Source organism: Kogia breviceps, chromosome 14, assembly GCF_026419965.1.
Source record: "Kogia breviceps isolate mKogBre1 chromosome 14, mKogBre1 haplotype 1, whole genome shotgun sequence".
Classification (NCBI taxonomy): domain Eukaryota; kingdom Metazoa; phylum Chordata; class Mammalia; order Artiodactyla; family Physeteridae; genus Kogia; species Kogia breviceps.
Genome location: NC_081323.1, coordinates 50,489,760 through 50,506,176, shown reverse-complemented (window position 1 = coordinate 50,506,176; position 16,417 = coordinate 50,489,760). Strand labels below are relative to the sequence as shown.

The window sequence follows — 16,417 nt, the reverse complement described above, 5'->3', positions numbered from 1 at the left end:
TTGCCCAGCCTCAAGACTGAAGAAAGAGCCCAGAGTCAGTGACAGAGACATCAATGGTTTAATGGATAGAGAGATCTTACATGTCTGAAGCAAAGCCCTGAAGTGACACCCCACCATGTGTGGCAGATGGTGGGCAGGGCATGGCAGCAGTCTTCGCTACACAGGGGAGAGGATGGGGGAATTGACATCAGGTTGGCTCATCAATTACCAGGGAAACCAGCATGCCCTTCACTGCCCCTTTGAGAAGCTGTCGTGGTGTAGATGTTCTGATCTAAAGATTAGAACAATCACTAGCTGGGGCTAGAGGCAAGTATGTAGGCATTTACAGATTAGGCTCTATGATTAAAAGGGATAGCAGGGGATATACAGAAAGCAAGAGAACGGCCATCTTGGGTGGCCTGATCATACATGACCGTGTTTTTCAGTTCTAAATTTTCCATTTCCTTCTTCTTTATGTCTTCTATTTCTTTGCTGACACTATCTTTCCATTCATTTCAAGAGATTTCACCTTTATTTCATAGAACATGTTTATAACAGCTGTTTTAGTGTCTTTTTATGATAATTCCAACATTTATGTCATTTCATTGTTGGTATCTGTTGATTATCTTTTCCTTTGCCAGTCAAGATTTTCTTGATTCTTCATAGGCCAAATAATTTTGCATTGTATCTTGATTTTTTTTAATGCTTTGTTATCATCATTTACTTTATTTTATTTATTTATTTATTTGGCTGAGTTGGGTCTTAGTTGCAGCATGTGGGATCTTCGTTGGGGCACGTGGGATCTTTTGTTGCGGTGTGCAGGCTCTTTGTTGTGTTGCAGTGCGTGGGCTTCTCTCTAGTTGTGGCATGTGTGCTCCAGAACGTGTGTGCTCTGTAGTAGCGGACACTGGCTCTCTCATTGAGGCATATGAGCTCAGCAGTTGTGGCACATGGGCTTAGTTGCCCCAGGCATATGGGATATTAGTTCCCCGACCGGGGATTGAACCTGCGTCCCCTGCATTGGAAGGCAGATTCTTTACCACTGGACCACCAGGGAAGTCCCTATCTTGATGTTTTGAATATTATGATGAGACTCTAGGTCTTGTTTCAATCCTAAGAATTTTTGTTTGTTTGTTTGTTTTAGCAAACAATTGACCAGGTTAGGTTCAGGTCACAATTTCTGACCTGCCTTTTGCGGGCTGTGGTTCTAATGTTTGTTCAGTTTTCAAAGCATTTGCAATGCTATTTGGATCAGACCCTCATGTGTGCCACCTGTCTCAAATTTGCACTATGGTCTAGCTGAATTCTAAAGCCTGTGGTGTACTGTATAGCATCAGATCTGCTTATGCAGCTTGAAGATGGGCTCAGGAGTCCATACCCAACTTTATGCATTTGCTCTCTTCACTCTCAACAGTCTCCCTGATACTTTCCAGCTTCTAAGGGCCTTCCTTCCTGGTTCTCTGGTCAGAAAGCTGGAGTTTTACATTCCCTGTTAGGCCACACCCTTCATGTGACTATATCTGTGTCCAGAGCCAAGTGGTAGAAAGATGAAAAGCAATGGAGAGTGACCCCATGCTCTTTGGTCAGAAAGGAAGCATTTCCCTCCCTCAGAGGTTTGGGCATCTGTCTGGATGTCACTGCTTTTGCTTTGCTGCCACCTTTGCCACCATTTCTGTGGCCATAGCAGCATTGCCTGGTGGCTGAAGTGTGATAGGGGGGAAAGGAGGAGTAGAAAAAGGGGAAATTACTCTCTCTGAGCTTTAGGAGATACCTTCCACTCCTCAGATCAGGAAGAGAGGAGGAATTCTCTTGGAATAATTTCTGTTCAACATCTGATGTACTCTTTGACTTCTAGCTAGGCAATACTAGAGGAGAAAAATAGTAAACCCACTGCCACTTCTGGGAACTTTGGATGCTAGTCTACTTATCTGCCTGCTACTGTGTACATTTCAGAGTCCTCATGTAGCCGCTCTGTGTCCAAAATTTATTCTTACATTCAACAAGAGAGACCAGGTGGAGTATGCTTGTTCCATCTTCTGCAGAACAAGAAGCTTTTTTTATTTTAAACTGTTATTTATTTGTTTGTCTGTTTTTTGGCTGCACTGCACAGCAGATCCCTTAGTTCCCCAACCAGGGATCGAACCCACTCCCCCTGCAGTGGAAGCTCCAAGTCTTAACTTCTGGACTGCCAGGGAAGTCCCTTAAACTTTTAAATTAAAGTATAACACACATACATAAAAGTGCACAAATCTTCAGTATTTACCTAATTTTCACAAAATAAACATACTGTGAAGTCAACATCAGATCAAGAAATAGAAGCACCTCTCATGCCCTTCCCAATCACTACCTACTGATGGTGGCCACTCTCCTCTTACTTCTAACTCAGTAGACTGAGTATGCCTCTTTTTGAACCTTATATAAATGAAATCGTACATTTCTATTCATACACATTTGTTCAGTTGACATAATGTCTGTGAGATGTTTTCATATGTAATAGTAGTTTCTGCATTTTTCATTGCTTTATGGTATTCTGTTGTATAAATTTACTTATTCCATTTTACTGGTGATGGACATTTGGGTTGTATCCAGGGGGGCTATTACAAATAGTGCCACTATGGTAAACATTCTTGGACATGTCTTTCGATGCTCACTCCCATGTATGTATTTCTGGAGCATAATTATGGGACCACATGGTATGTACATGTGCAGCTTGCGTAATACTGCAAACCAGGTTTCCCAAGTGTTTGTACCAACTTACACTCCCTCCAGCAGTGTATGAAGGTTCCCATTGTTCTATATTCCCTTGGTAATACCAGCCTTTTTTTTTTTTAACATCTTTATTGGAGTATAATTGCTTTACAAAATGGTGTGTAGTTTCTGCTATATAACAAAGTGAATCAACTATACATATACATATATCCCCATATCTCCTCCCTCTTGCGTCTCCCTCCCACCCTCCCTATCTCACCCCTCTAGGTGGTCACAAAGAACTTAGCTGACCTCCCTGTGCTATTTGAATACCAGCCTTTTTTAATTTTAGCTATTCCAGTGGGTGCATATCTCATGATGGTTTTTTTTTTTTTTTTTTTTTTTTTTTTTGTGGTACGCGGGCCTCTCACTGTTGTGGCCTCTCCCGTTGCGGAGCACAGGCTCCGGATGCGCAGGCTCAGCGGCCATGGCCCACGGGCCCAGCCGCTCCGCGGCATGTGGGATCTTCCTGGACCGAGGCACGAACCCGTGTCCCCTGCATCGGCAGGCGGATTCTCAACCACTGCGCCACCAGGGAAGCCCTCTCATGATGGTTTTAATTTTAATTTCCCCAATAACCAGTGGGATAAGTACCTTTTCATTCTTTTTTTTTTTTTTCGGTACGCGGGCCTCTCACTGTTGTGGCCTCTCCTGTTGCGGAGCACAGGCTCCGGACGCACAGGCTCAGCGGCCATGGCTCACGGGCCTAGCCGCTCGGCGGCCTGTGGGATCTTCCTGGAACGGGGCACGAACCCGTGTCCCCTGCATTGGCAGGCGGACTCTCAACCACTGCGCCACCAGGGAAGCCCCCTTTTCATTCTTATTAGACGATTGTATAGCTTTTTTCGTGTTTTTTTTTTTTTTTTTTTCTGGTTCATGTGTCTTTTTTTTTTTTGGCTGGGCCACATGGCTTGTGGGATCTTAGTTCCCTGACCAGGGATTTAAACCCGGGCCCTCGGCAGTGAAAATGCTTAGTCCTAACCACTGGACTGCCCGGGAATTCCCTGTAGGCATTTATTTTATTTTATTTATTTATTTATTTTTTAAATTTTATTGGATCATGCATTCTGTAGTTATAGGTGCGTAGACAAGTCATAAGTTAGGTTACCAATGGAAATTTAGGGGGTTTTTTTGCTTTTTTTTTTTTTTGTGGTACGCGGGCCTCTCACTGTTATGACCTCTCCCGTTGTGGAGCACAGGCTCCGGACGCGCAGGCTCAGCGGCCATGGCTCACGGGCCCAGCCGCTCCGCAGCATGTGGGATCTTCGCGGACCGGGGTACGAACCCACGTCCCCTGCATCGGCAGACGGATTCGCAACCACTGCGCCACCAGGGAAGCCCCAAGGCATTTATTTTAGAGTTTGACTACAAACCCTTTGTTGAGTGTATATGCTGGGTAATAAGAATGGTTTGATCCACAGGGATCTTTGGGAGGCACTAAGTGGTCATAAGTCTCCTAAGGACTGAAATAATCAGGAAGACCATTAAGGTCCCACTTGTTCTATATGACCAAAAGTACTTTACCTGTGGTGAATCAGGGCCTAACCTAAGCCACCACAACGTAGCATCCTAGTCCTTTACCCAGTTGCCAGACCTCTGTTTTGGTTACAGACCCAGAGCCACTTGGATGAAGGAAAGACCAAATGAAGGAAGAACCCTGCAATAACATTACATATTTGTACTGTAAATCTTCCTCCTGGCATTTGCCAAAGACACCTGTGACCTGTGTAACTGCAGTGGGGAAAAAATACCAAGACCTTCCTAGAATGTACACTAATCCCCAGGGACCCAGAGTTCCACTGTGGTCCAGTGATCAGAGCCAAAGCTTGTGGTGGTCAGGAGGTAAGTAGGATGTGGGAAGCAGGAAGTAACATCATACCTTTATAAAATGTGTGTGTGTTAGAGGGCAGGAGGTAAATCTCATGAAAATACAGAGGCTTGCACGTCAATGAAGTTTCTAGGAATGCAGTGGCCTGGGCCATGTTGGGATATCCTGTCAAAAGTGAAAGAATTCCCCAAATGTGCTGATAGGAAAAGCTAAACGTACAAAATTTCTTGAATCTAGCAATTCCACTTATAGGTATATACCCAAGAGAAGTGATGTTTATGTTTGCGCATGTAGGAGAATGTTCATAGAAGCTTTACTCACAATAGCTAACAACTGAAAACAATCCAAAAGTCCATCAACAGAATAATAGATAAATATGTTAGTATATTCTTACAACTGAATACTACTCAGCAATGAAAAAGAATTAAACCACTGCTACATGCATTGTTGCATATGCATGGATGAACCTCAATGAGATTATATAGAGCAAAGTAAGCCAGACATATAATTACATCTATATGAAGTTCAGAAAGAGGCAAAACTAATTTATTGTGATACGCGTTAGAGTAGAGGTTGTCTCTGAGAGGATACTGACTAGGAGAGTGCATGTGGGAGTCTTCTAGGGTGCTGATCATTGTAGTGTTTTACAAAGTATAAATGGGGAAAAATCCACTGAGCTGCACATTTAAGATTTGTGCCCTTTATGCAAATTTTACTCTGATAAGTAAAAGTGAAGGAGAAATATTTGCCATCATGAGACAAGGTGACATAGCTAGAAATGACTGCATTAATTTGTTGGCCAAGAAAGCAGAGAGTGCATCATATGAATACCCTCTCTTATGTAAATAAGTGTGTTGCTCTTATAGTAACAGCAAAACAGATGTCTTTCTACCCCTAAAAAAACAATGGACAAGTTGCTATACCTTGAGCCCTTGATCCCTGAAAAAGAGATGCATTGAACAGTGGACCTCCAGATATTTGAATCCACATTGGCCACATTTGAATGTACTACTCTGACCCATTTAGCAGAACCAGAAGGGCTGTGTGCTTTGAGGGTCATCCAGGGCAAGAGGACACCACAGGAGATCCAGCTGTAAGGCAGGCAGCTCTGCCTTTTAGGCCTTAGGACCCAGCCAACCCTCCATGCTCAAGATGCCCACGGGTGACCAGGATGCTGGGGAAGCCTGTGGCAAGCCCCAGTGGGGTCTCACATCAGAAGTCCCTAGGGTTTTAGAACAAAACTATGACCCTTTCTGACAAGTCACTAACTCCTTGTCGGAGACTACCTGATGCTGAGACTCCAGGGTGTATCAGCTAGCTTATTCTGTACACAAACCACCCAAACATTACTGGCCTGAAACAATAAAAACTTATTACTGCTCATGAGTCTCTAAGTCTCATGGATGATTCTTCCACTCTTGGCCAGGCTCATTCACGGTGTGTGGTCAGCTGTGGGTCAGATTAGCTTCATGGACAGAAGGACTCTTCCTGAGCTCATGTTCCCTCCCCAGCCCATACATGTGATCTCATGGGGAGTCTTATATGTCCAGTTGACCAAAGAGGAAAAAATGGAGTCCAGTTTTCAGACAGCTCATATCCAGGTGGCAGATGGCTACAGTGTTGCTGTCTTGCTTACGTGGCCCTGAAAGACAGTAAGGAGATGAGTTTTCTCCAATTGGCTGTACTTGATAAATTACATCACAACCACTTAACCTGGAACTAGAGAGAGCCTTAGGGACAGATAAGTAGCTAATGTTTTGGCTGCATGATGAGGGACTTGGGACTTAGCAGGAATATGATGGGAGGTTGGTAACGTGGAGGCCTGTGGAAAAGTATGTGGATGGACCTCTCAGAATGGACCTGAAGTTGGAGAATATTTGTGGAATATTTGTTGAATCTCACCAAAGGGACCTACTGCAGAGGTGGCTGTCAGTAATCAGGTGAACAAGGTGACTTGTGCATGTCAGACATCCTCTATCCCATCCACCCCAGTTCTTGCTCAGTGGACTCATGAACAAAGTGGTCATGGTGGGGGGTTGAGATTGTGTGTGAGCTCAACCGCGAAGGCTGATCTGGGTACCAGCACTGCTGAGAATCTAACCCACCAACAGCAGAGACCAAGTTGGGCATCATTCCCTGGGGCCCAGCCAGTCACTGCTAACACCAACATTTATAGACAAACTGAAATACAGCATGATGGATATTCCACCAAATTGCTTTTGACCAAAGAGCTCCCTTTATAGGAAAAGAAAGAGGTCAGTGGATTTTCCTGGTCTTACCATGCACCCATTCATCAGAAGCAGCTGGCCTTGGAGAACACCAGAACAGCCTATGAAGATGGAGTTACAGTATCGGCTCAGAGACAACACCTGGGGTTGGATTGTTTTCTGAATCTACAATCAGTGTGTGGGACTGTCTCCACATAGGCAGTGGTGTGGGAAAAAATAGCTGACTCAACAAAGGAAAATAATTCATGAACAGTACTGAGACACTAGTTGAAATTAGAAACTGCTCACTCTTTGCAGCTGTGAGATTTCCATTAGCAGTACTCAGTCACTCTGGCATAAGAATAGAGAAGGAAGCTGAAGCATTGAAGATCAAGGTTGTGGGGGACACCATTATGCACCAAAATTCTCTCAGCCCTACTCTTGTGGGCTCTGACTGGCTCTGCACCAGGACCACCAGGCAGTACTTCCACTTAGGTGGAGGTGATACTGCTCACCTCTTTTTTATTTAATTAATTAATTTATTTATTTATTTTTGGCTGCATTTGGTCTTCATTGTTGCACACGGGCTTTCTTTAGTTGCAGCGAGTGGGGGCTACTCTTCATTATGGTGCATGGGCTTCTCATTGCAATAGCTTCTCTTGTTGTGGAGCGCGGGCTCTAGGCATGTGGGCTTCAGTAGTTGTGGCACATGGGCTCAGTAGTTGTGGCTCATGGGCTCTAGATCGTAGGCTCAGTAGTTGTGGCGCATGGGATTAGTTGCTCCACAGCATGTGGGATCTTCCCGGACCAGGGCTCAAACCCGTGTCCCCTGCATTGACAGGCAGATTCGTAACCTCTGCGCCACCAGGGAAGCCCATTGCTCACCTCTTAAATTGTTCATCGAACACTTACCATAGGACCCAGCAATTCTATTCCTTGGTAACTAACCAAGAGAAATGAAGCATATGTCCATGCAAAGACTTGTACATAAATATTCATAGCAAGATTATTGTAATAGCCAAAACTGGAAACAATTAAATGTCCATCAACTGATGAATGGATAAACAAAATGTGGTCCATCCATGGACTACTTCTCAGCAATACAGAGGAACAAACTGCTGACACATACAATCACTTGGATGAACCTCAACAGCACTATGGCAAGTGAAAGAAACCAGACACAAAAGATTACATACTGTGTGTGGTTCCATTTATAGGAACCTTCTAGAAAAGGTGAATCTATATCAGTGGTTTCCTGGGGCTGAGGGTGGGAACAAGGAGTAATGGCAAACAAGCACAAAGGACTTTTCCTAGGATGGAAGCGTCCTAAAATTGGATTGTGCTGATGGTTGCACAACTGTTTACTAAAAATCATCAAACTGTGCTCTTACAATGGGTGAATTTTATGCTATATAAATTATACCTAAAAAAAATTATACGTTATTGAAATTGTTTAAATAAATAATTTCAACTTTTATGTCAAGCAGCATTTGGCACAACTGATCATTTCCTCCTCCTTGAAATCCTGTCTTCATTCTCTTGTTTTCTCTGAACTTACTCAGGCTTCAATTCACTCCCCCTAAGTGACCTCCTTCAGGTCTGTGTCTTTACGTATTGGTACTGATGATTTCCAAATTTACATATCTGCAGCCCAGCCCTCTCTCCTGAACCCCAGACTCTAAATCCCAAAGGTCTGCTCACAGTCTCCTTGGATATGTGATGGGCACCTCAAATGTCATATGTCCACACTGAGCTCCTGCCCTTCCCAACCCCAATCTGAGCCACCCTCAGGGTCCCCATCCCAGCTGATGACAGCTCCTTTCTTCCCACTGGTCAGGCCAAAAGCCTTGAAGTTGTCTTTGACTCCTCTTTTTCTCTCTCACCCATATCCAACCCATCAGCAAACCTCAACTGACGCTTCCTTCTACAGACACCCAGAAATGGGTCACTTCTGCCCACCACCTTGGTCCAGCCCATCATCATCCCTCGCAGGCATTCCTGCAGTAGCCTCCTCTTCCCTGCTTCCACCTTTTCCCCACAGCCTTTTCACAACAAGATATCCAAAGTTGTGCTAATAACATGTAAACCCAACTCAGAACCCTCTCTGGTTCCCCATTTCATTTGGGCCTATGTGACCCAGTCCCATGTGACCATTCTGACCTCAGGACTCGGTCATTCTGCTCCAGTCCCACCAGCCTACTTGCTATTCCTTGAACATGTCAAACATTCCCACCTCAGGACCTTTGCACTTGCTCTTTCCCCTGCCTAGAAGAGTCTCCCTCCAAAATTGTAAAATAGCCTTGTGATTCCCACCCCCAGTATCCATACCTTTGTGTAATCTCCTCCAGTTGCATGTGGGTAGGACCTGTAACATTCTTCTAACCAATAGAAGAATATGGCAAAAGTGTTGGGGGATCACTCCCATGATAATACTATAAGCTAAAGATGAAGGGATTTTGCAGATGTAATTAAGGGCCCAATTATCCAAATTAATCACTTTGATTTTGAGTTAAAAGATGACCCTGGTGGACCTGGCCTAATCAGGTAAGCCCTTTTAAAAGAGGGTTGGGGACTTTCCTGGTGGCGCAGTGGTTAAGAATCCACCTGCCAATGCAGGGGACACGGGTTCAAGCCCTGGTCTGGGAAAATACCACATGCTGCAGAGAAATTAAGCCCATGCACCACAACTACTGAGCCTGCACTCTAGAGCCCGTGAGCCACAACTACTGAGCCCGCATGCCACAGCAACTGAAGCCCACTTGCCTAGAGCCCGTGCTTCACAACAAGAGAAGCCATGGCAATGAGAAGCCTGCGCACTGCAAGGAAAAGTAGCCCCTGCTCGCAGCAACTAGAGAAAGACCGCATGCAGCTACAAAGATCCAATGCAGCCAAAAATAAATAAATAAATAAATAAACTTAAAAAAAAAGAAAACATACATAAAGTTTAAAAAGTTATTTTAAAAAATAAAATAAAATAAAAGAGGGTTGCCTGCACTTACAGACTTGAAGTACCAAAGACTCTTTCTCTCTGTTGCTGGCCTTGAAGATGCAAATCACATGAGTCCTACAGCTGCAAGGCAATGCATTCTGCCAACAATATCCCAGGCTCCAGAAAGGAATGCAGCCTGGCTGATATCTTGACTGCAGCCCTGTGAGACACTGAGCAGAGGACCCAGCCAAGCTGTGCCCAGACCCACAGAAACTGTGGGGTAATAAGTGGATGTTGTTTCGTTTTTGTTTTTGTTTTTTGTGGATGTTGTTTTAAGCTGCTAAATTTGTGGTAATTTGTGACATAGCAATAGAAAACCAGCCCACCCTCAGATATCCACATGGCTTCTTTCCCCACCTCCTTCAAATGTCAGATGTCACCTTCACAAACAGGCCTAGACTGAGCACCTCAGGAAAACTGCAACAAGTCCCACCTTTTCCTCCATAGCACTTACTGCTTCCTAACCCACTGAAATATGTTTCTTGCTTCTCCCCCTCCATTAGAATATAAGCCCCTGAGGGCTGGGATTTTTGTCTGTTTGTATCACTGATGTTTCCTAGCATCTGTACTGGGACCTGGTGCATCTTCAGATGACAGTTGTTGAACAGCTGAAGGAACACTGTCCTGTGGGGGACACTATGCTAAAATAATCTATGTGCATGTGTTAACTTGGGTGAGGTCACTGTGCTCATAGGGCAGGCGGGAGGCCTGTTTTCTTGACCCTCCAGGGTCAAGCCCTTGGCCTTCTAGCCCAGCAATGCCAATGAGCTGATTTGGGTGAGAAACAAGACCAGCTGCTGACTGGTAATCCAGGTCAGACTGATCTGCTCAGCCTGGCAGCCTCAGCACCCACCTTGAGGGGGTCAACAAGAGTGCAGAGGAGGCTGTCTCCTCTCCCAGGGATGACAAGGACCTCATTTTTTCCTATTGCATGTTGGGATCCCCAGAGAGCTGACTGAGATGGAGTTTAACATGCAGGATGCTTATTTCCAAGGGCCCTTGAGACCCACACTTGTGGAAGGGAGGAGGTGGAAACAAGGCTAGGCAGAGGGAGAACGTCCATGCAAGCCTCAGTTGACCCCACAGGGATGTCCTGAGCTGAAATAATCCTTCAGAGTTGTCCGGCATTAGGCCAAAATGGACCAGTCATTGGATGTGGGCCACTGGGGGAGGATGTGACTATGACCTTGGGACAGGCGGCTCTCTGTAGCTGAGGCAGGTCTTGGATGGGCTGTCAGCCAAAGGCTATCTGATGACCACTCTCCCAGCAGCTGGGTGCAAGTCCCTTCTTGAAGGAGGATCCACGCTGAGCACCTCCCTGGTCATGACAACACTGATCAACACCCTTTCCACTGAGGCAGTCTGTCTTTCTTTTATTTTTAATTATTTTCATTTTAAGATACTGTACTTTAAAAATGCAAAAAAAATCAGTTTTTAAAAAAATTTTATTTTTGGCTGTGTTGGGTCTTAGTTGCGGCATGCGGGATCTTCATTGCGGCATGCAGGATCTCTAGTTGTGGCGAGCAGGCTTCTCTCTCTAGTAGTGGCCCGCAGGCTCAGTACTTCCAGTGCAGGGGCTTCATTGCCCCGCAGCATGTGGGATCTTAGTTCCCTGCATTGGAAGGCGGATTCTTAACCACTGGACCACCAGGGAAGTCTCCCCAAATCACTGTTTTTAAGTGCATAACTAAAGACATGGAATTACAAATGAAACCAGTTATATTTATGAGCAGGTATCAAAATATTAAAAACATTTGAGATACAGTCCCAAATGTGCTTCTTTATTTAAAGCATTAGATAACAAGATCTAGTGGCAGGTCCAATAACTGCCATAATTTCAAAGTGATGATGAGTCTGATGTTTAGAGACATTTGCAATAGCTGTTGTAATGGGATAGGAGGACATCTGCCATTTTGATTTGCAACAAAGCCATGGGTATTGCAAACTCCACTGTGGTTTGTTGTCTACCTCACAGTTGTGGAAAGGCTGAATTTCAGTTAGAAGTGAGAGAAAATAAGATCTTTTCTGATCCCAGTTCCGGGTGCAGGGAAATGGTTGCTGGTGTGGGGAGTGGGGCTGAGGTTTCAGGAAATCGTGTTCAGGAAGAGGAGGACTTCTTTGCAGAGGGGAGCTAGGCTGTGTGTGCGGTTGGCCGAGAGGGCAGAGGGGGAGTCCTGCCGGAGTTTCTTCTGGCCTGGAGGGGCCCGAGGGTCCAGCCTGACCCCCAACCCAAGGTATTGGGAATGGGGGAGGGGGCTGCAGCCCCCCCCTCCACTAAAACCCTGTCCCACCCTAGGGCCCAGGCCACGGCACCGGCTCCCCTCCCAGAGCTGCTTCCTTCCCCTAGCGGCATTCGCTATCATCGCCAGGTCCATTAGCCATTAGCTGATGCGGTGACCTTGACCCGACCTGGCCCCTGCAAATGAGGGGGCACGCCGGGGGCGCAGGGCCTGACCCGTAGCGGCCTGCTGTGACCAGTCATGCGGCGGCCCTCTTAGACTCTGCTCCGCCTACGCGGCCCCTGGGCATAAAAAGCCGGGCCAGAGAGACGGCACAGCCGCCGGACCCCGGACCCAGCGCGCCCGCACCATGGCTGGCCCCAGCCTCGCCTGCTGCCTGCTCGGCCTCCTGGCGCTGACCTCCGCCTGCTATATCCAGAACTGCCCCCTGGGCGGCAAGCGGGCCGTGCTGGACCTCGACGTACGCAAGGTGAGCGCCCAGTCCTAGTCCCGCGGCGTTTCAGGCTGGGCAACCCGCAGCCACAGGGTCGCCCCTGCCGCTCCCTTTCCCGCGCTGACCCCGCGCCGGCCCCTGGCCTGGGAACCAAGGGAGCCGAGTAGCTTTTGAGTCCCCTCCTTCGACCGCTTCTGGGGCCCAAAGAGCGCCAGGGAGACCCCGAACCTCCGGCGCTCTTTTGCCCCGTCCTCCCCAACTCGGCTCAGGCCCCCGCCCCGCAGGGTCTCCCTCCCGGGCCCGGGCCCCTCCCCGCCCCAGGCTCACCCCCGCCCTCCCGCCAGTGTCTCCCCTGCGGCCCCGAGGGCAAAGGCCGCTGCTTCGGGCCCAGCATCTGCTGCGGGGACGAGCTGGGCTGCCTCGTGGGCACGGCCGAGGCGCTGCGCTGCCAGGAGGAGAACTACCTGCCGTCGCCCTGCCAGTCGGGCCAGAAGCCGTGCGGGAGCGGGGGCCGCTGCGCCGCCGCCGGCATCTGCTGCAGCCCCGGTGAGTCAGGCTGGGGCCGGGGCGGGACCGGGACACCGGGATCAGGCGGGGCGGGCCGTGGCGGGCCCTGACCCGGCGTCTCTCCATGCAGATGGCTGCCGCGGCGACCCCGTCTGCGACCCCGAGGCCGCCTTCTCCCAGCTCTGAGACCCGCCGGCCCCCGACACTGTCGGAGCGCAGCCCTCGCTCCCTCCGTAGCCACTCCCAGGAATTATGACTATTAAATAAAGCAGATTTTTTTCCCCTCCAACCCGACTCGCGTCTAAGTGTCAGAACTGGGAAGGGAGGGCGTTGGAGGAGTCGAAGATCGCCGGCTCTCGGCGCTTCATAGGGAATTAAAGCCCCCGCCCCGAGGGGAGAAGGTGCCATTCCGCGGTGCCATCCTGTAGGGGTGGATGGAGGAAGGAGGGGGACGACACGGCTGGCTCCCGGGGAGATGGAAACAGCCCCCTGCTTCCCACTCCAAACAGCTGGGGGCCTACAGCAGGCTGGACGTGAGAGGAACTTTCTAAGGTCCAAAGCGACAGAGTGGGGCCTACAGAGATAAGAGTCTGACGGGGGACCAGAGGAAGGGCAGGAGGTTGGTCGCAGAGAGTGAAAGACTTCCTGACATCTGGAAGCAGGCTTGGGCCACACATGAGGGCTGGCTTTGGGGAGGGGAGCTTGGCTGGGACAGCTGAAGGGGCTTCACGTTTCCAAGGAGCTGGACTCTCAGGCCGCAGGAGGCCACCTGTACTCTCAGAAGGGGTGACCAAGCTGGGGTGGCTGGGCAGGAGGGCCAGCACCACCCACCCCTGTGTCCCACCAAGGAGGCCCTGGGTTCCCAGTGTTGCATGGAAGCCAGGAGCTCTGCTCCTGACTGTGCAGTAAAGAAACGTGACAGCACTGGGGACCCTGCAGAACAGGGGTTCCTGAGAGCCCATAGCCACAGAAATGACCATAAAATGCAGAGGACACTAACAGAGAGACTCCTGCAACCTACACTTCTCATCCGTTCCTGGGTCAAAGACCATTTTGGAGCATCTATAAAAGCCTAACCCCTCTCCCCGAGAACGTGCCGCTGTTCACTTACTCATGCTGTGGGACAAAAGCGATTTCAGAAGGTGCATGCCCACACACCCACTCCAAATAAAACAGGAGCACATCACTATCTGTTAGTAATTTTTAAATGTTATTTCTGTGGCTTTCTCACACACTGAAGCAATGAGGATTCACTCAGAGGCCTCCCACCCACCACAGCAGTGTGTCGTCTCACAGAGTGGAGAGAGAAAAAGTATACTAGAGAGGACTGTAAGGTTTTCTTTGTATAAATTACAAAACCAGGAAAACTAAGCTATGGTGCTAGAGGTCTTGGGTGTGGTGGTGACAGGAAGGGGTGTAAGGGGGCTTCTGGGGTGCTGGTCATATTCTGTTTCTTGGCCTGGGAGCTGGTAAAACAAGTGTGTTCAGTTTATTAAAATTCATTCAGATTGCACACATGTGATTTGTTCACTTTTGTATGTATATTATACTAGAATAAAAGTTTTTTAATGAAAAAATTATCATTATTACCAAGATGTATGAAGAGAATAGAGATGAAGATTTTGAAAGCCCCAGTGGTTCCTGACAAGGCTGTGAGAGCAGGTCCCTCCTCTTACCCCATATTTGGAACAAGAAATGACTGAAAGCTGAGTCCTGTTCAAATCAACTATGGGGAAGTATGTGATTCTCATAAATTGGTGTTTGAGAACCATGTCAAAGTTCTGTGGTCCCTCAGAAACCACACAGATGAAGAGGGAAGCAACCAGAAGGAACCACACTACTCAACTAGAGAGACAAATGGTTAGAATTTGTGCTTTTTCAAGCTTGGGCATCCACCTGCCACATCAGCAGGAAGCCTGGGATCTCCCTCTGGGACCTTACTCTCTGAGTGCCCTGTATACCCTTCAAACCCCAGAGGATTCCATAGAGCAGAGCCATGTCAGCCCAGGTCTCCCCACGTGGAGAGAGAGTTCAGGGTCCCCTCACCCCTCCAGTGTTTTCTTTTCTGGTCTCAATAACACAGGGGCAGATTGACACCTCTTTTTCAGGGGATGATGCAGAGGTGGCATCAACCTGGGCCTGGCGAGGAAGAGGAGCTGGGAGAGCTGCCACGTGTGCTAAGTGAAGTGGTTCAATGGCCAGATGGTGCAGAAGCCATTCTTCAATCTTCCTCCTGGCTCAGACCCATGGCCTTTGTCCTCCTTGGAATGACTCCTTCAAACCACCAAGTGCTTGGGGCTTGTGCAGGGTGTGGTTCCCAACCCCCGCTTTGTATAACTAGTACTTTGTGAACCCATTTGACTACCTGGGAATGAAATTCCTAGATAACATGCCCACCCACACACAATTTCAAAAACATATAATTAGTCCTAGCAGTAATATAAAGTAGAGAAAAGGAAAGTAATTTCGTACAAAATAACACTATTTTAATATGTAGCTAAACAGGTCAGGCTACACTGGGTGACATACACACAATAAGGTCATCTCATGATTATATCTGCTTATATCAAATACAGTAAAAAGAGATTGGAAGCCAATCTCTACAGGACATTCAGGAAAATAAGAAGGTCAAAGCACCATGAGGATCAATAGTCTTTTGGGGGGCTTCCCTGGGCTTCCCTGGTGGCACAGTGGTTGAGAGTCCGCCTGCCGATGCAGGGGACACGGGTTCGTGCCCCGGTCCGGGAAGATCCCACATACCGCGGGGCAGCTGGGTCCGTGAGCCATGACCGCTGAGCCTGTGCGTCTGGAGCCTGTGCTCTGCAATGGGAGAGGCCACAGCAGTGAGAGGCCCGCGTACCACAAAAAAAAAAAAAAGTCTTTTTTGTACCTAAAGAAAAGATGGACTCAGATATCAATGAATAACAAAGAATGTATTCATGGGACACCTGGGGAAATTTGAACAGTATATATTTGATGATAATATATATTGTTGAGTTTTGGCTTGGGGCTTGCATGTGTGTGGTAACAGTCTGTGGTCATATCTTTTTTTAAAAAAAAATTTATTTATTTATTTATTTTTGGCTGTGTTGGGTCTTCGTTTCTTTGAGAGGGCTTTCTCTAGTTGCGTCGAGCTGGCGCCATTCTTCATCGCAGTGTGCGGGCCTCTCACTGCCATGGCCTCTCCCGTTGCGGAGCACAGGCTCCACACGCACAGGCTCAGTAGTTGTGGCTCACGGGCCCAGCTGCTCCATGGCATGTGGGACCTTCCCAGACCAGGGCTTGAACCCGTGTCCCCTGCATCGGCAGGCAGATTTTCAACCACTGCGCCACCAGGGAAGCCCCTGTGGTCATATCTTTAACAAAAGTCCCTCTCATTTGAGATGCACAATGGAACGTTTACAGATGACATGGGATGACTTGGGGGTGGGAGGAGGGGGTGGAGGTAGAGATGAAAGAAGGATCATGTGTTGATAATTGTGGGAG

At 47.9% G+C, this 16,417-nt stretch overlaps 1 protein-coding gene across 1 annotated transcript; it reads left to right on the top strand.

The window, feature by feature from the left end:
* Window positions 1-12,318: 12,318 nt before the first annotated feature.
* On the top strand, window positions 12,319-13,135 carry OXT (oxytocin/neurophysin I prepropeptide). Its single transcript, XM_059037726.2, has 3 exons — window positions 12,319-12,460; window positions 12,769-12,970; window positions 13,062-13,135. The coding sequence occupies exons 1-3, from the start codon at window positions 12,341-12,343 to the stop codon at window positions 13,115-13,117; spliced, it is 378 nt and encodes a 125-aa protein (XP_058893709.1). The 5' UTR covers window positions 12,319-12,340; the 3' UTR covers window positions 13,118-13,135.
* Window positions 13,136-16,417: the final 3,282 nt, after the last annotated feature.